The sequence below is a fragment of the Mastacembelus armatus genome, chromosome 20 (assembly GCF_900324485.2).
Source record: "Mastacembelus armatus chromosome 20, fMasArm1.2, whole genome shotgun sequence".
NCBI lineage: Eukaryota > Metazoa > Chordata > Actinopteri > Synbranchiformes > Mastacembelidae > Mastacembelus > Mastacembelus armatus.
Window position 1 is genome coordinate 2501499 of NC_046652.1, and position 26839 is coordinate 2528337.

Genomic DNA, 26839 nt, shown 5'->3' on the forward strand with positions numbered 1-26839 from the left:
AACAAATTTAATTATTTCACTGAATGAATCACCCCACACAAATCAAATTTCAGTCTGAGGTCTTCTAGCAAGGACATTTTGTATCTCTGGACTCAAACGTCGTACGTCGTATCAGTATCAGATAAAGCAGAGAGAAAATTGTTTCAGTCGAGCAACACAACACAACTGTGGAATCAACAATAAGGCACCAGGTTAAGCCATGAAGTTACTATTTTTTGCCTACCTGATCCAGAACCAGAGGTGGTCATGTCATAGATGAGATCCTTCAGAGTTGTTCCAACAGTGATGAATGGATGGTCCATCGAGTTGTCCTCTTCGTTGGGTACCCGGTGATGGTGGTGATGGTGGGCCCCAGCACCACCGTTTGTTAGAGCTCTGTGGCTGTGGCAAACATAAAACGCCACTACCAGCAGCAGGCAGAGCACACAGACAGGTCCGGCAATCACTGCTGCAAGGGCCACAGGGCCCAAAGAAGGAGGCTTTTCTGTGGGGACTGCAGGACAAAAAGGAAACAAACACAATGTAGTTTAGAAAATATACCAAAAGACAATCTATGATCTGTGAGTGCACTGGGTGAGAGTTGGTTTAGACCATTGTGGCATGGTATTTTTACACTAATGATGGTGATGGGTTGTTGTTGCAATAGTAACCTGCACAGTGCTACAGGAAAGTCAGGTTTGGATTTGAAGAGTCGATGATGTGAGGCTACCATCATCATTATGACCAAATCAGGATTCTGCCTAGACATAACAACCCTTACACCTGCAGTGCCGCTAAACCTCGGCTAGGCCGGGAGCTGGCAGTGATTGAAGCTGTTCATGACAGGGCAATGGAATGGCTGGGCGATAGTCACCTTATCTCCTTTCTCACACCTCATTTCATTATGGAGAACCCAGTCGCTAAATCACTTGCAGAAATGTTATAGTTGGGTTAAGGTCGTCAATATGTACAGCCATTTTCCACTGTTGGAAAGGTTAACTTCAAATAAATGAATGGCTGGCAAGTGGGAAACCTAAATTACTCGACGCAAGGCTGGAAACTAACTGGTCAAGTGGTGCAAGGAAACATAGCATCTGCTAAGCTGATGGGTGATTTGGCCTGTAGGCAACACTCTCACAAAACCATATGCATACACATAGCACCATATGGTCCGAACTGAAAACTACAATGAAGTGAATGTAGATAGACATCTGAACACAAAGGGAATACATGAACAGTGAAATCTGAATCATTCATACAATGTAGAGTCTCTGTGTGTCTACTGTGTGTTCTTGTGCAGGTTGACATAGGATCCTGTTTTCTAAAACATCTCTCCAGTGGGAGTGTCATAAGTAAGCATCACTTTGCTTTACAACGTGAAAGGTCAAGACAGTTGGTAAAGTAGAGCTTCACTGAATATTTTATTACCATCTGTGTAATAGATGAAGGCAGGGGAGGAAGTGTTTCCTTAAAAAAAATGTTCTAATAAGGTTCTGATCTAACAATCTCCTAAAAAAAATTTGGTACAGTACAAAAGCATATTAGCCTTCATATTACATATTATATTAATAAATTGCTTCCAACTAGACAAGGAATCAAAAATAACTTATCTTTCATATTTAATGTGGGCAGTTATATATACATTTCTAACATCATGCTTTCATTTTGATGTGACGAGTTAATGAGTTTAGACTAATTATTAATTTAAAATTAAACCTTTAACACAATTATGTGTGTAAAAAGTGGCTGGGTCTAAATATTTCAAAAATCCACCCTAGTTATGTCTGTAGCTTTGAGCAGAGGGGTAATATCAGCTAGGACCACTGTACATCAGATATGTGAATTTTGACCTGAAAACATGCTTTTTATAAACTGTTAATAGTAAGTAATAATTCAACAGTCTGTCATATCCTTTTAATAATTTAAATATCTGCAAAACTTAGTAAATTGAATGCAGTACCTTTTCACTATATTCAGGTATTGGAGTGGTGTGTGGCATTTATTATAATTGAAAACTGACATGAGGAAGAAGAAGCTTATTCATAAACTACAAATAAGCTTACTGCTAACCAAAAGTAATAAAATGCAACCTTGCAGCTTTGACAATTGAAAACTTCTTAATACATTAAACAGCTGTGTTCTAGTACTTTACATTTTTAGAGACATACAGATTTGCTGTGCAGGGTTTTTTCGCCTCGCTTTTGGCCACAACAGATGAAAATATATTTTTAAAGATGATTCATAGAATGTCCTCGATAGTTTTCTCTTTCACAGTGTTTAGCTTTTAATACAGTACTTTGGACTCAGTTACACAGAACTGCTGCAGCTTTACAATGATTTTATTCTAAGAGTCCAAGCACATCAAACACTTAGTAAGGCTGTCCTTGTGATTATGCATTAATGTTAAACTGCCACCAGAGTTACTGTTATAAACTGTATGTATGAACAGGCTTATGTCATTCATTTTTTACACACACACACACACACACACACACACACACACACACACACACACACACCCTCACACACACACACACCCTCACACACACACACACACACACACAAAGCTGATATCTAAATAATATGGGATCTAAAAAATTGGCAAAATTAAACAGCTGATTCCTGCCATGGAAATGCAGCAAAAAAAGTATTGTGTTCTATACTGTGCTGCTCTTGTGCTCTTTTCTACCAAATCCCCTCCACTAGGCACAATGTTTAATGCTCCCTGCACAGCAAGGGCCTCTTACATGCTCTTGTAGACTTGTTTTAATGACTCATTTTCACAAAGCTAAAGATTGGCAGAGTGTGGGAATAACAGGAAAAACACTTTCATGTTTTTAGTCACAAAACATTTGTGGGGCAGTATAACATGAACCGTTGCCTGTAATGAGAATGAAAAAAATGTCAGTGGAATAGACTTGTGAATGTGGGAGTGACAGCAACAGAAATAGAGAATAAGGACAGAAAGGAAAAAGGGGTTTGGCAAATGAAATTGAAGGTCAATGTTCATATGATTTTGGACATGAAGTGTAAATAAATGCTATTAACTGGTTTAGCATCCTCACAGTATAACACGTTTTCAGTGTTTGTCTTCTCAAGTTTAAAAAAGGTATCAGAAAAAAAGATCAAATCTTTAACTGGATAACAATTTTATACAGAATAATTCAGTGAATTTATCTCCAGTTAGTCTTCGATTAACATACAATAATAATTGCAGAAAATAATTGTTACTGTGATGGATTGGTGACCTGTCTAGGGTGGACCCCTGCCTTTCACCCACAGAGAGCTGGGATAGGCTCCAGCAGATCCCTGTGACCCTGAATAGAAATAAGCAGGTATAGATAATGGATGGATGGATGGATGATTATTATTAGTTATAACTTAACTAATACAAAGTATAACTGAGCAAGTCAACCCATATTTCATAGAATGCACTGAGGCTTGCCAATTTTATTCCTTCCAGACAAGATGGAAAGAAACAGACAAATTGAGTTATAAGTTGAATAGTGACATCAAGCTGCTCTATCTACTAATTTCCTTTAAATTCAAATTAAAACCATGCTGCTAGTGAAAATAAATAAAGGAAACTGGGGGAGAAAAGAACAAGGACAAGATGTGCTTAAAAACTGTAACTGAGAGGCAGTTGGCTTTGTCACTTAAGCGCCAGTGCATCACACATCTGTTTAATAAAAGAATAAAGTCACAGTTGGAGAATATGAATATGAGAATATGTTGGAACAAAGAGGACAAACAGTGTCAAACTCAAGTTATTATTTTAAATAGATTATTAAAATGTTGTGGTAACACATTGACTAACAGTTAAATCAGGTTTCAGGGTAGATATTATATATAGTTATTCATGCCCAGCTTATAGTCTGGAATTGAAATTTTACTATACATTTATTATTCTTTATAGTAAATGGTGTGGGATGGCAAAGAACTGAGGCCTAGTCACCTGTTGACACGTGTATGAATAAACAGGAAGAAGACAACCTGTGTCTGTGTTTGTTAATCACAGCAATAATGCATTTTGTGCACTTTCACAGCTGATTATTCTATACAATGTTTATACAAAGCTACTGAAGATGGATCGTTGCATATTACTTACATTTAGATCCCTCTTACAACCAACATAGCTGCTTTTCTTCCTGGGGGCCCCCCAAAAGAAATGATTACATCATAATACAAAAATACAGCAAATCAACAAACTAGAAAAGCTGCTAATTTAATACAGTTTAAAAATAGTGGTTGTGTAGCTAGAACATATAAATTTTTGTTAATTTTGTTCTTGTTTAAAGATAAAAACAAATCTGTACCAAGCATTTCTCTGAAGTATAGAAATCAGCAGGGGGATAGTGTTGTGTGTCATGAGACAGTAATTAAACTCATTCTGCTTTTTGAGGGTGTAATGTGTAAAGGGAATTACTCCATGCTTTCATTCCTCCATTTACAACAATTTGCTGCCATTAGATTTTTTTTTAAAAAAGGAAGTAAAGTATTATATTTTATTAAATTTATGGCCACTGGTACTATATAAAACTTGATGGTAGAGGACATCTGGGATTTTGTACAAATATGTCTTATATTTATAGCAGAGAAGAGCCACCATGTCCTTTACCAGTGATCAGCCTAAGGATATGCAGTCTGAAAATGTTTTTTCTTTTCTTGCAGTTGAGAGAGTTCTGCAGCTCGAATGGATAAAACCTTTGGTAATTGTGTCTTTATTTGGTGCACTTGACCATGCTGCTGAGTGGCTCATCCAAACATCTAAGAACTAATACTTGAACAACTATGCCCTGAGGTCATACACTGTAAATTTAGCTGTACACTGTAAATTTAGCTCCTCTCTATTTTAATCATTGGGACACTAAAGGATATGATATAAAAGACATCAATACGTAGCAAGGCAAAGCCAAAACAGAATGGAAAAAACCAGTTTGTGGTGAATGTCAGTCAAAAAAAAAAAACACAGTCAAACTCCTTCACGGGGACGTGAACACAGAGACATAAAACACATACTGATATGATTTAGTGTGACATACACTTCCTGAGGACACCACTATCTCTGATAGCCATTCCATCTAAAAATCTGTAAATCTGCTTATTGTGTTTGTACATACATGGATACACAGCAGAGTACTAATTGATCACTCAATATAGAATTAAGTGCTAAAATTTATATTTTGCCACATGGGTTTATAAGAAACCTATATGTTAATAAATTATGGAAAACTGTTTTGTATTTCTCCACCACCACACAAATAAATTTTACATGGAGCTTGAAAAAAATTCAAATTCAATGGAAAAAGGTAATGGAGGCTGTAATTATTACTGGGGTAGAGGTACAAAACTCCACACATACATGCTACAGACAGGAATAAATGTGTCAATGTGCGATGCAGGTACTGTTAATATCATGCCAACCCACCTCCTCCACATAAATTAATTTTTAAATGGGTGTTGATCTCAAGCTAATTTTATAAATGCAAGTACACCAAAACTGTGCTGTTAAATACGTAATTAAGATGGCTAAGTCATATGAGAACCCTTTTATTAAAAAACAAGAATGCCAAATCAATTCAGCTGAGCACAGTTGCTTGTACTGCATCATATCCTCATGTCTCCATCTGTATTGTTTTTGTACCAGATCAGTGACTGTGAACAACAGAGATCACACAGTAAGCAATCCTGTTCATAAAAGTACTTAGTACTTTGTGTTAAGGAGGAAACCCACCAATAATTTACACACCTTCAGACGTGGAATAAGTCATCAGTGCTAAGGTGATCGGTTTCACTGTTTTTCTGCATTTCACATTGTTAGCCACTACTGTTACTGAGTACTGATACAACTAGTGAGTGACACTAGTGCACAGTCCAAGCTTTTCATGAACTTACCAGTTAGGTTTATGGGGCGAGGTTCTTTGTTGCAGTAGTCTTCATTACAACATGCTGGGTAAATGCCCGTGTCATCTTTTACAGACGGTGCACAAATAAATGGCCTGTCTCGTGGGATCAGTTCATTTTCATGTATGCACTGGCGCTGCTCGGCAGTCCACCGGTTGCCCGATTTGCGTGCGGCGACGAAACACACGCCATCCGTTGTACAGCTGGAGTTGGCGCTGCAACGGTCACAGTAACACTGGAGGGCTTGAGAAAAAAAAAAAAAAAAAAAAAAAAGGGAAAAACAAAAGAATGAGGAATTACAATTAGGACATTACGTTTTCATGCAATTTCACAGCAGGTATGAAACAAACACATGGTTTGTAGACTTCAAAAATTTATTTTAGAAAAGTCATTGACCAAAACACTGAGACTTTTGTTTTTAAATGGACAGTGAAACCTGCATTTAGACCAACAGAAAGAGCAACGGTTCCAGTTAATTCACAGAGAATCAGATCAAATACCGCAGCAAAAGAAAAAAAATACTTCTACTTGATGTATTTACTAGGGATGGGCATTTCAAGCTAAAATGCCATTTGAAATTTGCAGAGAATCAGATCAAATACCGCAGCAAACGAAAAAAAATACTTCTACTTGATGTATTTACTAGGGATGGGCATTTCAAGCTAAAAATGCCATTTGAAATTTGCAGAGAACTAACAAAAAATGAATTCAGATGACACCTCCCCAAAGAGACACAGTGCATGCCCAACACACAAGAAAGCTCACATGCAGTGTCATGGCTGAACAAATGCCATCAAACTTCAAAAACCTTCCCCCGCAGACGAGGCTAATGGGTAGCGTGTCCTTTGCTAGCATCTTTGTGATCAGGGCTGGTGTTTGCTCTGCATGTCAATCATTAATCTTACAAAGCTGTTTGACTGCTGATCTGCAAACCCCCACTGCCCTTCCTGCATCATTTCTGAAATAGTACAGGCTGACCTGGAAGTGAAAAAAGATAGTTTAACATTTTTATTTTTGATATTAATCTGAAATTCTTTTTTGTCCTCTTTTATGATGTGCTTTGCTCTTTTTAGTTCACTGCATCTCATGGGACATGCAATTGCTCACTGAGTACAGCTTTGTTACACTTTCAAAACCTGCATGACTTTTTAATTTTATGCAAATTTTAACTTTTAAATCATGTTTCCCTAAATGTGCTGAGCAGTATTTAAAAGAACTGAAACACACATCTAAGACTCAATCAGAGGTTTCCTGCCCCCACGGTATACTTCCACCTACATAATGTCTGTCTGGGTGTGTGTTGTTTGGGTATTTGGAAACAAACTCTCAAGAGGAAATATGAGACATTACATCACACAGTCATGCTTCACACACACACACACACACACACTTTCATTTTCCTTTAAACATTTGCTTTATTGCTGGTAATATGTGCACGAGAGAGGAAGAGGCAGACAAACACACAGCTGTATTAATGTGGAGAGTACATGGCTGACATCACAGGCCAATAATACAATGGTCTGAAAGAGCACTTTGGTTTATAGTTCTTTATGATTAGAAATTAAAGTCTGGCTTTTTAATAATACTTCTCAGAAAATGCTGCATCATAAAAGCCACAACAAAAAGTAGTATCAACAGACAGACAAAGTTCTACACAATTTCTGGGCTAGACTCAGTTATGAAATCACAGTGCTTTTAAAATGTCTATTCAGTCAAGTACTACAATATGTACCATCATTGAAATACACTGTATTGCGGGCACATGTCTCATCTGTAATAATTATAATAATTGGATTTGACATTTGAAATCTGATGATCCACTTTATTTGAGATCTGTCCAACAAGTCCAATATGCAGACTCAGAACAGCAATGAATGTATCCAGGTACTAGACATCACGTTTATCATACGTATCCTCATCTTAACAAACAACTAGTGCATCACAGGTTGCTTACATGTGAACAACAAGGCTTTACTATTGACTATAATATGATAGCGGACTTCGCAATATGAGGAAAAACTGGCTGAGAGAATAAATTGCAATTTGTAATTGAAACTAACCTAATACATGCATTGTACATCAGGCCTCAGGCTAGCCAATCGGGTACCAAGATTATGTATAGTATAGAGCATGAGACTCAAAAAATACAAAAAGAAAAACGAACATATTTTTTAATGTATGTTTTTTTTCTGAAAAGATGCTAAACTATCTTTAATTACCTCTAAACCACTGGGAAATAACAGGCCAGACACTAGCAGAGTCAAATATGTGCTTAATGGAAGAAGTCTGCTTTGCAGTCCCTTAGGCTTCAAACAATTAGCAGTGGTGATATGGAGTACTATGTATAAACCAGGTCACTCTCTTTCTCAGTGCCCTTGCTCCCAGCACAGGGCTGACAGAGAGTTCAGGGTCTGGTATCAGTATGCAGCTCAGAAACACATCATGCCAGGCTGGCAAGCTTAAAGCAACCCAACACACATCCGAAGACAAAATCTTTGAAAAATTAATAGGTCAGGTGCACAGTCTGTTGGGTAAACGTGCTGAGAATGTCTGACATCAACACACACACACACAGCATAAAAATATACACCGGTGGATATCTACTGCGTTTTCTCAGCGGTAATGCTAGGTTTAAATGATAAATAATGAAGTATATACCAGCTCAAGTGCCGATCACATTACTTGGAAGAAATAAACAACACGTCTGAGAAAGTTACAAGACTATCCAAGTCTTAATGTACCAGCAGGCACTGTTGCTCATGGACTTCATGGAATTGTGTGGAGGTGAATATTTCATTTTTCATAAAGAGGCAAAATCAACAAAGATCACACAGTGGATGACAGGAGACATCAAAATAAAAGCCAGCTGACCCTGTTCTCCTCTGACTCACCCTTAGAACAGCTAAGGCCTGTCTGTTTCCTGTCTGTGCTCATACTTCCAAAGGAAAGAAAAAAAGAAAATCCAAGTTACTTAAGGGCAAAACAATGCAATATGGGTCACTACAGCATGTAATATGAATGTAGTCAAAAAGAAACAGTGAGGTTCAGTAAGCACATCCAAAATGTTTTTAACAAAGTAGTAACTGCAGTTAGAGCCGAATAAAAATACAGATTATCAATTCTTAAAATCCAGTACAACATTTATTCCTTTTTCTCAGTAATCAACATGTACACTACCAGTCAAACTACACTTTAGCAATGAACTGAGTGAGAACATGTGTCCAAACTTTTGACTGGTACTGTAGATCTGCACTGTATATTAGGTGTATGCAGTGATTACATATAAGTGATCCAGTTTAAAATGTTCACTGTGGAAATTAAGGTGTTTAATGTATAGCCTACAAAGTTTATTTTAAATTTAAAATGTTACTGAGCTGGCTATATTAGCTATTTTGAGTCAGAACAGTCCCGTAAACTGATAGACTGTCTATAAGTGGACCAGTTGCTGTTTATGAGGCTGTCATGACTCAACAGTTAGCTGTCTGACTGACTGTTGTACAGGATTGAGAGATCACACTATGAGAGGCGCAGACTGACAATGGACTGTTTGCTGATATGAGCTTTCAGTTTGCTTTGTGGTGCTAAAATTGAGTGAGCGGCGTGTCGATTCTGTTTTATTTAGGCATCTTGTCCCTGCTGGGGAGTAAAGGTTAGCTTGCTGCTGTCTATTGCTGATATGCTGTCAAAACAAAACAGGACACATTAATTAGTGAGCAGACTTTCAGTTTCTGTCCTGCCTTTGCTCAAATGCATCATCAAAGCGGATGTCTGGACTGAATAACCTCATGTGTAGCATTTATTTTTTTTAAATCATGCATAATAACCCATTAGAAGTGCAACTGTCATATGTGTTGAATATGAAGACCTAAAAATTTAGGCTTGTATTGTTTTAGACAACATTTGCAAAGAGTATAGATCCTTTATAAACACAAAACATGAATACAAACACATCTGTTTGCTTATGTCAACTCTGCACATTTTTAGACTCACAGACACAAGTGCTGCTCAGTTGCTGTATGTAAACAAAAATGTAACGTCCCAAAGAATCTGAGAAGTGCTTTATGTAAAAGTGGTGTGTGATATAAAGGGTCATAAATCAAAACTGATCTCCTCTTGAGTCTGTGAATTGATTTCAAATTGTAATATCAAAATTATGATAAAACTGAAATTTTTGCAGCGTAAATCACAAGTTTCATCACCACTTTCATCATCTAGATTGATTCCTTGTTAAATTCCTAATAGTTTCCTCAAACAAAAAACTGTATTATATGGTACAACTGACATTAGTGTGTTTGATTCTTAGACTTGCTCAAGATGTGCAGATCTGGAAGGAGAGTTACGATGTTAAGTCGAGCACTATACCTGACGTGACGTGGGATAGGTAGACAGACCAAGGACAGTCTTACAATGTGGCTGAGATATTGCTCACAATGAGACCAAGCAGACAGTCAAACTGGCATCAGGATTGCTATTGCACAACACATCAACAGGGTAAAACTAACCTGCCTCACAACTGTCTAAACTCTTCTCACGTTCCCTGAAGAATGCAATTGTGTATTGTGTGTCTCTCTGGGAGGCGGCGTTTGGACCGAGCAGTCCAGTAGTCATCAGTTTCCAGAGGGTGGTGTAGAGCACGTCCCTGTATAAACGTGTGTGTGTTATCTGTGCAAATATTTAATTGTGCTGTTGATTCTGAATTAGAGCCTTGTTATTATAATACAACTTAATTTTCCTCTAGGGATTAATAAAGTTTCTAAGGTTCGTCTCACTCAGTGTTGCTATTCTGAATGTTTGATTCAGCAGTCCACCTCTTATCCTCTCCTCTTCTTTTATCTCATATCCCACATTGTTTATTATATTCTGGCTGCCACAAACAATCCAGTCCTTCATTCCAATGTGCCATGGTCAGGACAGAAACAGACACAAAATATCTGTCACTACATTAATCATTTATGAGTAGCAAATTTGTATTCAGCATGCTTGAAAAACATGAACTCTGGCAAAAAAAAACAAAAAAAAAAGCAAACCACAAAATCAATACATAAAGCGTCTTACAGTTGTCAACAGAGACAAACAAAAAACACTGTTGAAAAAAAAAGTGCTTCAAATGTCAGATTACAGTGAAAAATATCCACCACAGTTTATTTTGTCTAAATGTACTGCAGTGCCATCTAGGGGTTCAATTTTCTGGAGTGTTTTAATCAGCCAGCGCACCTTCCTATTAATTCCTCCCACAGTGATCCATGAAGCACCATTTTATATCCACGTTACACTTTGTGCATTGTTGCATGTAGTAGCCAGGCAACAGAAGCAATGCATTACAAGCTGCCTATGAGCAGTTAGAGGCCAAACCACATGTATCCTTACATCCACCCCTCCTTTCCTCCTCGCCCAGACTACCCTATTTAATTACATACCCCTCCTGTCACGCTCTCCCTCCCTTTTCTATTTACCCCCTCTCTATCTCCAGTCTTTCTTCACTCGCACCCTCTCATTCTTAGGACAATAGAAGGGAAATCCCTGAGACGGTTGTCAAGAATAAATGAAATAAAGGGATCTACAAGCCGAGGACAGTGCAAGTCGATATTTCAGGACACGAGCATGAAATGAATTGAGTATAATCTCCCTGGCCATGGATGTGTTTGCATTCAAGTAGGGCGTGGGATTAAAAATAGTGTGTGCTTACAGTCAGTAACATGCATAGTTGAGCACGACTACGCCATTTAATTGGACTACTATCCTTATTCCAATATACAAACAGGAGGAGAATTGATTTATTGACATAAGCAGCCTATGTCCAACTCTGCTACAATAGGCGGTGATACACCTTCCTTTGAGCTTGTTAGCATTGGACCTTTTTACAGTTGACTGATTACACACAGACTCTGACTAAACAGGTGACAAACAAGCTGGAAAGCAGCAGGCTGATAGGGTGAAAACATGGAGAACTTCATGAATCTCTACATGGCTGTATGCTTTACAACCTTACAAATGAGATGCAGACAGAGGCAAAAAAAAAAAAAACACCACCGTGTGCTCCACTTTGTGCACTCTGGAGCATGTGCAGAGAAACTAGGCCATTTTGTGTCCAATTAAGGTGTGCATGCAGGAGTAACTCAATGTTCCACATTATCTGGGTGTGTTGGTCTGACTTTGAGAAATTCAATTTACTATTAACATTATTCCTCAACAAAAGGCGTTTTTGGAACAGGGGAACTTTTTCATAGTTCTTAGAACTTTTGGAAGAAGTCCCTCTTTTCTGTGTTTCCTCACAGCAGGAACTAAGAACAATAATACCTCGTAGCTCTGTTTTTGGGGAACTTTTAACTCCTACACCAGAGTATATACTTTTCAGTACAATAGGAACCACAAGTGACGTCCATTTATGTTGATTCTTCAGACACTAACTGAAGAGAATATAACACCAGCACCCGGCATTTTTAAAAGATAATTTTAGTAGTGCAGTTAGTACAGTTTTCACATGGAAAAAACTTGAACGGGAAATCTTAACAGTTCATAGTGTAATGTCAATATTTTCACGAGTGTTGATGTTAACGTTATGCAGAAGTGACGTTGCAATCGCAGCCATCAGCTGGCTTACGTTACTTCAGCATTGTTATACCAAAATTTAAGGTGATAAGACACATGCAACTGTCGTAAAAACATCTCAGTATCGATAAAAAGGGACTGACAACCAAGTAGGGACAAAATTCTAATGGGTTGGACAATTTGGAACCAGTTCTAATCTGAAAACAATATTCACCCCCATCCTGGTAAAACACCCAACTTATCCCCTCATCTGTCTTCTAATTCACTGCCATTCACTGGAACTTGCTGCACTGTTTGCTGTGCCCTATTATGCCCTTCTCCAGCTGGCTCATAACTGGACTGGTTTCATTAATTTGATTTAAAAGTATGTGTAGCCCACTGCAATTTAAATAATATACTAAAATATAGCCACTGCATTGGGCCGAGATAGCTTTTCTTTTTTTTTTTTTAACCACAGCCTGAATAATTTATACGTGCACTCTTTGAAACCTAAAATTCATTAGCACAGTTGATTTCTGAAATAATTTACTCCCATGGTTCACACATTCAGCTCCAGTGCTGCAGCCAAAGTATCAAACAAGAAAATTAAGGTATTTGAGCCTGAAAACTGCAACAACAACAACAAAAAAAGTCTACCTTCTACTGATTTTAGTGCTACCACTACACCTGCTACAGCTCCAGCTACTCTGACTTCTACAGTAGATGGTAGTGACAGCACACATTTTACATTCTGTGTTACAGGACCAAGGAACTACGCTCAACAAGATCCTACATTATCTGTTTTGACATATTCTAACTTCAAGTATTATTCTTATTCTTCCTAGAGATCTCAACCACCCCTTTAGAGCCAACATGTTAGGTTTCATCAGAGACTCACAATCATTTTAAACTGGGAACAGAGCTGCTAACGAAACCCAACTGCTTTAATTATTAGTCTGAACAAGTTAGTATGTCTCGGTCTCTACTTAAGATGTATGTATTATATATATTTTCTTCCACATCTATAAGATGCATTGGATATTTTAGATTAAGAATAGGTTTATGATCAACAATGTGACTCATTTAGTTACATTAAGGCATTGTGAAATGTCATAATGAATAGCAGGGATGTTAGCATGGCTAACATCACCTTCACTCCACTCCGTGAATGTCGAACATCTCTGAAAAGACCAGGAACATAGGTGCCCTTGACGGTCCCCATCCAACCGGACCAAGCCTGAAATGATCTGCAAAGAAGAATGGCAGAAGATCCCCCAGTCCAGGTGTGCAAAGCTTGTCGTGTCATACCCAAAAAGACTGTAATTGCCCATCAACTAAGCACTAAGTAAAGGGGACTAAATACTTATGTAAATGTGATATTTCAGTTTTTGCTTTTAAATAAATTCAGAGACATTTCTAAAATTGTTTTCACCTCATTATATGCTACCAAGTGTAGATTAATGAGAAAAAAAATGAATTTAAACAATTATATCAGGCTGCAACAAAAGAAAATTGAAAACAGTGAATAGTTTCTGAATGCTCTGTATAATGACTGAATATGTAGGGTCAAGGGAAAGCACGGTAATGCTCAGTAGATAACATTTTCCCAGTTCTATTAGTGTAGACCTCAGATCATTTCAATAAATATTGAGCTTTCAGCTTATCTTCATTTACACAGATCCAGAGGAAGGTCATTAACTATATAATGCAGCTCACAGACAGTTTGGCATCACTATGCCCCAAAATCACCTGATATTGAAATGCCATTTGTGGTTGACTAGTTTTTCTATTAGATTTGTTTTAGATAACAGGAAAAGGTAGCCTTGGATGACTTTTCTTCAGCTTCTGTCATGGTTAAAATAGTAAACATTTTGGTTTTCTTTGTCTTCTAACACAATAATCTAAATGTCTTTAGGTTTTCGACTTAGTCAAACAAAATAGATATTAGAAATTCTGATGCGTAGTTTTCATTATTTTTTGCCATTTCATAGCCTGAGCAATAACTTTAATAAATTGTGGACATTTTTCATCATGGCAAGAATTTTGGAACAAGTGGTGTGCATTACTGTCTGCCTTTTAAAATAGACCCCATGAACATCATTGTATCACAATTTTAAAAGTCTACACATAATGACTTTAATTACTAAACAGAACAAAAGTCTCAGTACATCACAATGTGCCACTTCTTACATACAGTTTGACACTCAAGGTCAAGTGACTTACCTGATGGATGACTAGCACTGTAATTATACAAAACAAATGTTGTTACTACAAAATGTCACAAAACAGTAACAAAAACCACATTACCATTAGAACGCATCTCTTAATGTCCTGGTCTTTCCAACCAGCAGTCTAAACTGAAATGTCTGACGCAAATACAATCACAAAGGAATGAATTAATTTTCTACAGATCAACTGATCAATTAGATGCCTTAATGCTTTCAGTCAAAAAAAAAAAAAAAAAAAAAGAAATTCAAATTCTGTATTTATTGCAAGACTATTTTAACCCTTTTCATGGTCAAATACAGAAAAAAAATAGATAATTCTGGTACACTTCAGAACCACAGAGTATAATGAAATTCTACTACTGGGAGCTGAGACCATTTCTGTACAGTCCCAAAACATCTACTGCTGGCCAGACACTCAGTCACGGCAAAATCGCCATTTTATTTTGTTCACAACAACAGGTGGTTTATATCACAACAATATTGTATTACTGCAACACAACAGAAAAACAAACATGCTGAACAATATTTGGCTCTCCAGTATTGTGAAATATCTACCCTGACACCACATGACATCCAGTCAGATGCAGTTGAAAGACACTGTACTCTTGAACTGAACTTCAGCCTCCCTCAACAAATTGGAACTACAGCCTGGATGTATATAGATACAGACATAGTTTAAAACCACTAACTATTTATAAGAGCTCTATATAAACCTGACGCTCTTCTGTACAATCTGATTAAGGCTAAATAAAACAGTATAAGGATAATGTTTGGAGAAAGACATGGGTGAGAAAAAGTGAAGGCAAAAAAAAAAAAAGTTGTCGACAGGTTTTAGGTGCGTACAACACGGCATGGAGATGCCCCAGGAGATTCTTCAAATGAAAAGAGAGGATAGAGTTTAATCTTATTAACTGACTCACAGCAAAGAGCAGGAGACAAAGAGATACAGCAAAAGACAACAGTTTCAGATTGCACAAATCAATATCAATTCAATTCCACAACACCTACGCAGAAACTACAGTTACACATACCTACACAAACACAAAACTGTCATAGTCTGGAAATGTCAAGGCTGTAATTGAATTATCCGACACTGAAAACGTAGTCTCTATGGAGAGAAGAAAATGAAGTGCTGTTCCTTTCAGCTACATTCATCTAAATTCTTCAGTGAGCAAGCATCACTTGCAATCACCAGGTTACAGCACCACTTTACCTAATTATACGCCGCAGTTACCGTTTTTTTTTTTTTTTTTTTTTTTATTAGTGCGAAGCTATGTTAATTTGTCAAAAGAGTGAGATCCACAAAAGGTTAAATAAGGGGAGCTGATCACAGTAGAGGTTTAAACATCGTGGTTCTGGGACTCTTCTTGGAATGAAGTCACTAAACTTCATAGACCTATCTTTATAATAGCTTTTAGTTGCACTCTGTGGGCTACTTTTGCTTTTAATTCTTTTATCTGCCAGGGTGATGTATTTGTACCAACGCAGAATGCAGTTCGGTAAGACTTTACATGTCGTTTTTAACTTGCTGTGTTACATCAGACACTGAGAAAAGTCACTGGTCAGGGACCAAAACAGTCACTAACAGACTCAAACATCTGTAGAGACAAGACAACCTGTTGGAAAGATGAATATCTCAGCACCGTTCTATCAATCAGCTTTTACGGTTGAGTGGATAGACAGAGGCCACTTTGAGTAAAACACATATGACAACCTGCTAGCAGTGGAGCCCTAAACTTGTGGATGGGCTCACCTGTTATGTAATCTATCTGTGGGTCTGGGGGACAAGAAGTCTGCAGAAATTACTATTGCCTCTGTGCTGGATCCAGTTGTTTACTACTAAAATGGTTGATTTTTCTATTTTCTGTGCAAAGTTAACTTCTTAGTGCTGAATAATCTTCTTAAATGGCCTGTCAATAAAACAGAATGGAGCCAGTGAGTGTGTGGGCACTGCTGCCAGTCTACTCGAAGCTAAGACTCTTCTCTGAGAGCCTATTAATCTGCTGCCAGGCATACAGCATATGGACGTCTAAAGAAAGGTCTCAGAAGACCGAACGCTGGAAAGTGTGGGAGTTACTCTGGTTTCTGGAATTTCAGCAAGCCTTCATTCAACTCTGAAGTGTTGGTCCCACCATGTCAAGCTTTTTACCACTACACACTTACTTGAAGTACAGTATATATTTATGCTTATGTAGTATAATTAACACGCCTTTCAAATCTCAGGTATTTGTTGATCAAAAACACTAAGCCACACCTGCTTCTACCTGAGGCCAGGTGTGGTTATCATGGAAGATCAAAACACAGATGGTACACAGCAATAGAGATCACCTGGGTGTTAGCCTAGAGCGCACTGTGAGCAGTTGAGTGATGCTCAATTACTGTGACACTTGAGTATAAGGTATGTCATGTTTATGTCTAATCAGATTTATTGGTTACATGAGCTGTCAACTGAGAAAACTATTAATGTCAGCCTACTAGGGGTAATTTTAGAAATGACTGAAGGATTGTTAAAAGGTCCTGTCCAGACTTTTGTTTTTCATATGAGACAGTCAAATGAGCCAGCATCATTTCAACAGTGATCTACATCACAGTACAGTCAATCCCAAACCTGCCTATATGTGGGTAATATTTTAATGAGACAAATAGGATTTCAAATGCTCAGAAAAATACTTTCCCTAGTGGGAGGTGAGGCGCCTGTGGCCATCTGAAAAAGTTATTTTTCAAATTTTATGAAAATAAAAGTCCAACTTTGGCATGAGGCATTTTGATCAAGAATCACAATATTCCGCTCTTTGTCTACCCTGAGTCTACCCTGTTTTTATCCCAGCGGTATTCTGTAACAGCAGTGCTGTTAGAGGCTGAAATTACCCACCCTGAGTTAAACACCAGGCTCAACGTAACCATCACCCAACTAGTCACATTTGATCCACAGCCGGGTGCCTCTGAACTTGACCAATCTTTCTGTGGAACACATTTTGTCTGCAGATGAAAATGCTGTCATCTATGTCAGAATAAATAACATGCTTCTTATTAAAACTGTGAACACAAACTACTGTTCACAAAGAAATATACCAGGTATATACAACTGATGGGTATACTTTTTTTTTTCTAATAGGGACAGCAATAATAGTTTATGTGCTTGGAGCACCCAAGGCTTATTTCTGCACGGGTGGTAGGAGAAACGATTTCAATACCAGTGCTGTTCCAATACTTTACACTCTAGTGTAACATTTACATATACACAGTCAAAGTCTCTGAATGTATGAGGCCTTCAGTGAATCTGCAGTTCTGGTGGTGTTTTGGGTTGAGCACATAATTTACATGTTCTTTTCCAACTGCTTCCATAGATCATTCTTGGAATTGAAGCAGTAGAGAACCGGGAAGCTGGAGAGTACAATGATATGTTTTTACTCCATGTTGTTTAAAATCCCTTTACGTAGTTGAGTGGAGCAAAGGAGACCTCTGTGCTTCATTAACTGCTGTAATCAAGAAAATCTTAATTGGTTCTCACCTGGCTGTCTATGCTCTGTATTAGTGGATATCGGAATTAAGTTGCACTTTCCTGTTCAGTGTGTATTGTTGGGTACTTTCTGAATCTGTTTTTTTCCAGAGGGTACACAGGGCTGCAAAGCCAGATGAGATTTACGATGTGTGAATTTATCGTAAGTCATATGTTGTTTGAGAGATACATTTATCAGTTAAAATGATGAAAGTGAGACTTTTTCAAATCTAGTAAACACAGAAAAGAAAAAGAAAAGAAAAAAAAAAAAGAAAATCAATAAAACTATGAAGCACATGAGAAAATTTCTGTTCCAAGAATAATTGGCCCAAACTCTATGATCAATCATTTTTTCTCTTAATTTAAAATCACAATCATAGCTGAAGAGTTTTCTTTGAAGTAAGTTTTCTCTTTTAGGTTTACACACACCCTTGAAAACTTATTAACTTCCCTAGAATAGGTATCTAGATGGTTTGGTTCATCCTTGTGAGCTAGAGCTACAGCCTCTAGAGAACATATATGACATTTTAACACTCCAACAGCCAAAAAGAAAGCAAATACACCAACACACACATCCACCCACTGGTCTACATTTTACCATTCAAATGTTTCCCTTGGCCCCAGGGAATGCATTATGTCAATGAACATCAGGTGTGTGTGTGTGTGTGTGTGTGTGTGAGAGTGAGTGTGTGTATACACGTCTTTCTATGGTTGTGTGCACACGTTTTGCTCTGGTACCATTCTTGTGTGGATATTTTGTGAGGACTGGACAAAATGTCCTCAAATGGTTTTTTGAGGGTTAAGACTTGGTTTTAGGGTTAGGGTTATGTAGCTGTGATGGTTGAGGTTAGGGTCTAAGGAATGCATTATGTCTGTGAGTGTCCTCACAACTATAATGAGGCATGACTGTGTGTGTGTGCTGATTCCCCTTTATTTCTGTGGGGCCTTTCAGCTCCCGGGGTCATTTCCATAGGTGATGGCCCCACCAACCCTACCTCTATGCATGCAGCTAGCTCCATTATGGCCAGCCCTTTGTCCATGCCAGATGTCCTCTCTGAATGTGTGTGTTGAGCAAAGAGGCCCACTGCTCTAGACCCGGATGAACCTCCCCCTCACACAGACCAACCAGAAAGTCTGCTATCTGCCCTGCTGAATTGTTTCACCTTGGAGTTTGACGCTAGAGCCAAAGCTCACTGACATGGGATAAACCGAACAGTGCCTCACACTAAAACAGATACAACACACTGTCCTTGACACTGGGAAAACTGGAGGCCAATCACTAGCTTTGGACAGGAAACCTAGAGAGTTCAGACCAGGCTGGACAGAAGCACAGTGCCACCTGTGTATACAGAGAATTTCATTGTGTGTGTATGCAGTGATCAGCTATGGTAAGTTACCAATGATCCAGAAATTCTAGCGTGAGAATGGCCTAAAAACTGGTTGCAATGCACTTGCATCTACTCGTTTTTCCTCTGTTGCACTTGCAGAACATTTGGGCCTAAGCTGTATTTGCTGACAGGCGATATCACTAAAGATGAAATGTAGCTGAGGCAGCTTTTTGTTCCCACAAAACAAAGAGAAAGGTATGGAGGAGAATGGGAGGCAATGAAAAGGCAATACATCTGTCTGAGTCACTGGTCTTATAAATATGGAGTAGCATGATCTAAAGGTTAGACAGCCAGTATCCTGCAGCTGCTCCAACCGAGACACAATGCACGCCCACACACAACACATACACTAGATCAGAGAAGGTTTGAATCATTTCAATTCTAATGAAAACACTAAGCACATAGAGAATTATGGCTGATGGAAAACCTGATCATAACCATTAGTGTTTCAGCTTTTGAACCCCAAAATACTCTCACCAGCCTTTACAAATCACATTTAATTTAAATATGCCAGTACTCCTCTGCTTTCATGCAGCATTGTCTAAGCTGGACAGTCCAAAAGCACATCAGTCTCAGATAAATGACACACACACACACAGAAATAAACTGAGAGAAGCAGGAATTAAAGTTAGCATTCAGCAACATCTTATTGAATACCAAATAGCTTTTTCTAACCATGTGAATAACAGAATTGATGCATTTAATTGTGACTTAAAGACCAATTACTAGACTAGCATGACACTGGCACTAAAAATTACAGTAGTTACATTAACTAAATCAGCAGTGTAGAGTAGCAGGGCTTTCACCACATATTTTAGTCACTGTTCAGCACTTGCATAAGTTGTTGAGTCTAAGTAAAAAACAGCACAGTGAAAATAGTAATTGTGCTTAATTTTTCAGTGTCTATAAATTCGGTTCATCACTAAGCACTTGTCTTGGCTTTGGAAGCTGTGCTTTGAGTCAGTGAAGACTGTTATAGCATTATGTTTAGCACTAACTTGCCCACATTATGCTAAAAGTGCTCAAGCATGCCTTACTTCTCCCCCCCGACCCTCCAGGGGTCCTGCTCCCCACTTTGGGAACCACAGGTTTACAGTGACTGTGTTATCACGTGTTTGCAGAAGTCCATCTTTTTTCCCAAATGTCTGTGTGGTCAGGAGAGAGAGCCAACAGAGACTAAACACAGGATGTGAACTAAAGATTTGATAAGAGATTTGTTTGGCCTCAAAGGTGAACAAATCTGGGTCCAAAACGGAACCGGATGAGCTGGGCAGGATGACCAATCCTGGAAATTACAAACAATTATAATTAAACTAGCTTTCTTTATCAAAACTAGGTTTGCAACAGCTAATCAACATTATAAATAAAAAAAAAATCAACTATTAAAATAATTAGAAAGGAATATTTTAATCAATTAATTGAACTTAGTGATGCAGCTGTTTTTGGAGGCACACAGTGACACTGAGCAGCTACAGAGAGGAAAATGGCAGAAGCGAAGAAGAAGGAAAGTCACGTTTTTTCATAATTAAACAATTTTTACACCGCTATGTATAAAGCAGTGGTGCCTTCTTGTTTTGGTTTTCTGTTATGCGGTCATGTTTACGGTCCTCAGGCCAATTGACGCAGTAACTTGCGCATTTCACTGAGCAGACGGACGTCTGTTTTAGCATTGTTTAAGAACATGCAGGGGAGGATCTGTTCAGACTGAACCAGCTGACTATGTGACTGGCTGCTCTGGTGCTGAGCCCCTCATTCTACATCCACAACACACCTGGGTGTGACAGGCTGCTCTGAAATGTCAACAGCCCTCTATCCAAATTACAGTAATGTTTTTTGTTCAATTTTGTTTTCTATAACACAGTCTTATACAGCCTGGTGACGCATGACTGCAGATTTATGAAGGACTACAGGCTTAAGTTAGGGCTGTTCTGTTTAATTAAATTAATATGATTAATAATAATAATAATAATAATAACAACAATAAGTTCTAATTAAAACTCATTTAATGAAATATTTACATATTCTAACACTTCAGTTTTCATGTAATTTTGTCACCTCAAACTCCATGATGCATTGGTGCTTTGCTGTCATATGCATAGGTAGTCTCATAAGACTACTAATCCATAATGCAATGTAAAGAGATGTCAGGCTATCCGAGTGAAAGGACAATTTGCACTGGATCGACAGACCTCCACGCATACACACCTTATCACAAACCCTTTAGTTAAGCCCTGACACACCAGCATGCTCTCTAACAACACACATTCTGCACCTATGTAAAAGGATGTAACTAGCCAGAAGTCTGTATTTAAAAGACCACTATTTTAGACTATTGTTGTTTCCATGTTCAGAAAAAAAAAGTCAACACATGTCTGCTAAACGGCTGCAGAGCTTATCTCAGCTCAGGTTGGCAGGTGAAAAAAATAATGTGAAGCGCACTAAACTGATTATTCTTGTATTTGTCAGTCAGAGCACTGTCTCCTACACAACTTCCTCTGTCAGTGATTCAACTTGGGTCAGGATACTAAAGACTTCAGAGAAATCAGAGGATGCATCCCAGTAAAACCCACACTTACACTGGATTTGTCAGCAATGGTCTACACACATTTACTACTTTTGAGACAGCATATTACTGAGATATTAAACCACAGCCTAAAGAGATTTTATCAAACTGGTGTAGTATGTGTCTGTCTTACAAACATTTTATTGAACAGCTGCGGAAATCAAACTTACTTCTGTGTCTCTTTGGACTTTTCTTGATGTTGCCTCAAACTAAATACTCTTAAAGTGTCTAATACAGTCAAAAGACTGATCAGGATTAAATACTCCAGTTTGCAAGACACTGTAATTCTGAGTTAGGTCTGACATGAAAAAGCATAACTCCTTCCTCTCACAAACATAGAATCAGCAGTAGAGCTTGTGATTCCCTGGCCACTGCATGAAGGAAAGCAGACTGGGTGGCTATTCATTAACGCATTGCTGCCTTTGAATCTGATGGCCACTGGCATAGCTACAACCTCTCAAATTAGTTGTGGTTCCTTGGGCTGGGACAACAAGCGTCCAAAGTCACCCACATGCCTGGCATTCCTCCACTGCTACTACTGACAGAAGCAGCACACAGGACCCACAAAAAACAACGCTACACAGTAAGGTTGTACAAAATCATAAAAACACAAAAAAATGTCCTCCAGCAGCTGAGGAAAGGGGTAAGAACATGGATTACACATTAAAAGTGCAAAATACTCTCTCTTCTGTCTCCAGGGAATTTTTGCAGCCTTGCTATGAAGATTAAAACACACCACATCATATCTTACATTGAACCCTCCAGAAAAGAGGAAGCAGAGCTCCCACTGTGGCCTTGATGAAAAATCCCATGACTATGGCCTTAGAAAAAATATCCTTCCTGGTTTGTTGCTGTTTTCCTTAAGGGCTAGACACTTTTGCATCAGTGACATTTGGGCCATAGATCATTTAATACATAACCAATTAATTAGAATGATATTTTTGTCATTTCAGCATCGAGCAACATCACAGGAAAACCACATACAAACCACATGTAACAAAGGCGTACGTGGGGTTGCAAATAATTCTCTTCATCACCAGTTCACCTGGGTTATTGTGACAATGAAAGTCTATGCTAGGGCTGTGAAATTAATCAAATTTTTATGTTGACTTCTGGGGAAATCTATGACAAAAAAAAATGTAATTGAGAAAAAAATTATTTTTGCCACATTCCATTTCACTTACCATGCTTTCTGTTCTGAATGATACGCACACGTTTGCTCCTCCCAAGGCCCATGTTTACTCAGCCTATACTGTTCGTGAACGTGTGTTTGATATCTGGTGGTATTTAAAAATCAGTGCGAGTGAAGATGGCTGAGGGAGAGCAGCAGCAGGATTTGGTCAGCAAAAAAAAAAAAAAAAAAGGTAGAATCAATACTGCTTCCTGTAACAGTTTGGACTCGAGGACTCCAACACGAATTAGAAATGTGCAAGACTTGCTACACAGTGTTGTCTACCCCAGTAACAAAGTGTTTTTAACCACCCAAAGGTGTTTCTTTTTTAGGTTCAATAACTGTAACGTGTTTCCAAAGCCAAAGAGCAATCGTGTTAAACCATCCTGATTTCAATGTTGACCAAAATGATTGTGATTTTTTATTTCCATAATATAGCAGCCCTAGTCTATATAATGTCAAATAGCAACTGAAAATGCTAATCACAATTTTCTACAGCCCATGATGAAGTCTGCAGGTGTCTTGCTGTGTCTTACCAACAGTTCCAAATCAGCTGGCATATACAGACTGGAATAACATTTACATCCACATCACAACCATGACACCTAAAGAGCCTGGTCAGGAGTGCACAAAGAAAACAGGAAACCACGTTAAAAAAAAAAAAAAAAAAAAGTCATAAATCCCTTGAAAACGAGTCCACATCTGAAATTAAAAGATGCAGCTTGACATTCATCAGTAAATGTTAACTCCTGTTAATTTGTTTCATTAAAATGCCAACACCTCTTTCCTATAATATAATAAATACTTTGAAGTATCACTACATTGTTTAAAAGTGGGACACACACTATAGTATACACCTCTCAATCTCAAGATATTCCATTACCAGTAGCAACCCTAGAGCAAAAAGAGCTGAGATGACATCCTAAACCGATCCCCCTAGATCAGGACAGTCCGAATTGATTTGAAGCCTCCCCTGACAGTCACTTGCATTTGATTCAGAGTGCTGACACAACACTTCATCCTTTATACCAGCCACTCCAGCCAAATGTGGCCCATTTACTTACTCTGCCTCTTGGGAACAGAGGAGAAGCACAAGACTCAGAGCAGGGAGAGGGAGAAACCAGTGACACCACCTAATTCAGCCCACTGCCATGGCTCAAATGTGTGAGGATGCTTTTGTGTGTGTACAACACCGCTGTATGAGAATGCTGCTGAAGCAAGTGTGTTTGAGCTGCAGGGGTGTGGTGCTGAACGCTCAACAGTAACAGAGCATGTAAATGTGCTCTTTGCGTGAATCTATCCCTTTACAAAATATCGTACAGCCTGAATAGTCAGGTCACTCGCATTGTGACTGAAATGTGCACTAGTGCACTGCTCTGTGGGTCAATTTACCTCCGTCTTAAACGCTGGCTTCTTTTCTGATGTAAATGATGCAGCTCCAACCATGGACCCATGCCATGACAATCCTATTGCTGGGGAAAGAAAGCGGCATTACCTCCCTCCCTGTGTGTCCCTCAACCAGTATAAGAATTTAATAACCAGTGGGCAGCTGTGTGGTTTATGAGGACAGGACGGTGATTTTTGTCACGGGGAGGTTCCGATAAGATCTTTATGTGTGCTGTTTGAAAAGCATGCTCTTTCACTCATGAAGAGGCTCTCCCTCTCTCCACACAAAGGAATGTCACACAAAGAAAACGCATGATTCTGAGAGTCAGTGGGAATAAAAAAAAAACACACCATCGCCTATTTGTACCTACAGGGAAACACTTCACATGCTGACTGCTGAAACAAAGAAAAACGCTCACGTTTCCGCTGCAAAACGAAAATTTAAATTTCCCCACAGTGAAAGCCAAGCATGAATGGCAGCACTGCTGCTGGCTGGCGTATCAGAGCCATTTTCTAATGAGGACTTCTACATCCTGAGCCCAGTTGGCAAATCTTCGTAGCCTTAAACATCCCATCACACGATTCCACCTGGAGGAGACTAAACCAAAGGTCTAGGTCGATTTTAAACATCCGAGCCACTATACTTTAAATCGGGGTAGCATAAACATCACTATTTGGAAAGTCGAGGTTTGAATGAAATGATGCAAAGTTTAGAAATGTGTACACCAGGCAAGACACTTTAACAAATCGACTATAATTAGACTGGCACCCATTTATGCAGCATTTCATCACCATCAATCATCTAATCACCCATCACATGAACAAAACCACAAGTTCCCATACACCTGAGGCAAACTACATGCGAAAAACCTGTTTTCAGTCTGCAGGCAGGTTAACAGGAAGGAGCTCGGCTATTACACATCATATTTAAATTACACAACACAGAATATAAAGAAAAAACACAACAGGCTCGACAAAACAAAAGCAAACAAACAAACAAACAAGACCGCTACTCTAAAGCAGACCAAATATCTACTTAAAAGCTAAGACCATCAGTGTATTAGAGGAGAAAATAGTAAGTGAGGCGTAACCATGATGTGAAACAACCCCGAGTTAACGGTCTGGTTGCACATTCAGTCCCGACTCGACACAAACTTGTGCAGATCAACTCCGTGGTCCCAAAATGTGCGTGAGCCACATGAAGGTGAACGAACACCCAGAGCTTGACAAAGCAAACATCCACTCAGGGATGTTGCCAACTTTGTTATTTGCGAAACTGACTGCTCCACCGGACGGACCCCTCCGCTGGTCTTTGTCAGGCAAATCCCAGACCACAACAGAGAGGCCAGCTGTGATCCTGAGGTGCAGCCGTCAGAGCCCAACGTGACTTTCAGGTCCCTGCTCCTTTCTCCCAGACAATAAACATTCCTCAGACAGGCAGCAGCAGGCTGGCCGCCGACCCTGCGCCATCTTAGTTAGAGACACTGCTTCTTAACGCTTCTTGGACAAAGAGCTTTTTTTTTTAACGGAACTGAAAGTGAGACCGGAGAGCGTAACGTTTGACAGATACGCCATAAACATAAAACACAGCTACGTTTCAGCCATGTAGTAGCACTTACCGGTATTTTCCTGAAATCCCGTCCCGAAGAGGACGAGCAGAAAGAGCGGTATTGCACCCATCGTTTCTACGGACCACACTGGCAACCGACTGCTAACTTCTCTATGCGCTCGGGGAAGGTAGACGCTGATTGGCTAACAGGTCCGCAGTTCCCGCCTCTCCAACGCCTGGGTGGGGGGTGAAATGCGACGCTGATTGGTCGAGAGATCTGCCACACCCCGCGCCACTCTACGACTGCTGTAAACAAACACTGTTGCTATTCCCCATAACGAAGTGTGTGTGTATGAAGTTAGATCCAAGTATTTCTATAATGTAAAGTGTTTTTTTTAGATGGAAACGTTTTCATACTTGTCATTATATCTGTGAAATTCACTCCGTGTCATCATGAATAGGCAGGGAAACGCTAAGGAGACTAAACATATGATTTCTTTACACCTCTCTCTCACAGTGGCTTTAAATAGACACCCCCACATGCACATAGAGGAAAAAAAACTATTTTGTCTTAGAGGAAGACAGTGAAGAAGGTGACAGTCATGTGAGTTTGTCAGACATAATGACCGTGCCACCGTGGCTCT

At 38.9% G+C, this 26839-nt stretch overlaps 1 protein-coding gene across 3 annotated transcripts in view; it reads right to left on the reverse strand.

Moving 5' to 3' along the window:
* Positions 1 to 26374, reverse strand: part of tgfbr1b (transforming growth factor, beta receptor 1 b) — a 48787-nt gene extending 22413 nt beyond the window's left edge. For all 3 annotated transcript variants that reach the window (XM_026291778.1, XM_033325768.1, XM_026291777.1), the window contains exons 1-3: positions 26266 to 26374; positions 5875 to 6126; positions 224 to 493 (exon numbers count right to left, since the gene is read on the reverse strand). In XM_026291778.1, the coding sequence (XP_026147563.1) occupies positions 224 to 493; positions 5875 to 6126; positions 26266 to 26326 (583 nt within the window). In that variant the 5' untranslated portion in view covers positions 26327 to 26374. The remainder of the gene's footprint in view (positions 1 to 223; positions 494 to 5874; positions 6127 to 26265) is intronic.
* Between the last annotated feature and the right edge of the window lie 465 nt (positions 26375 to 26839).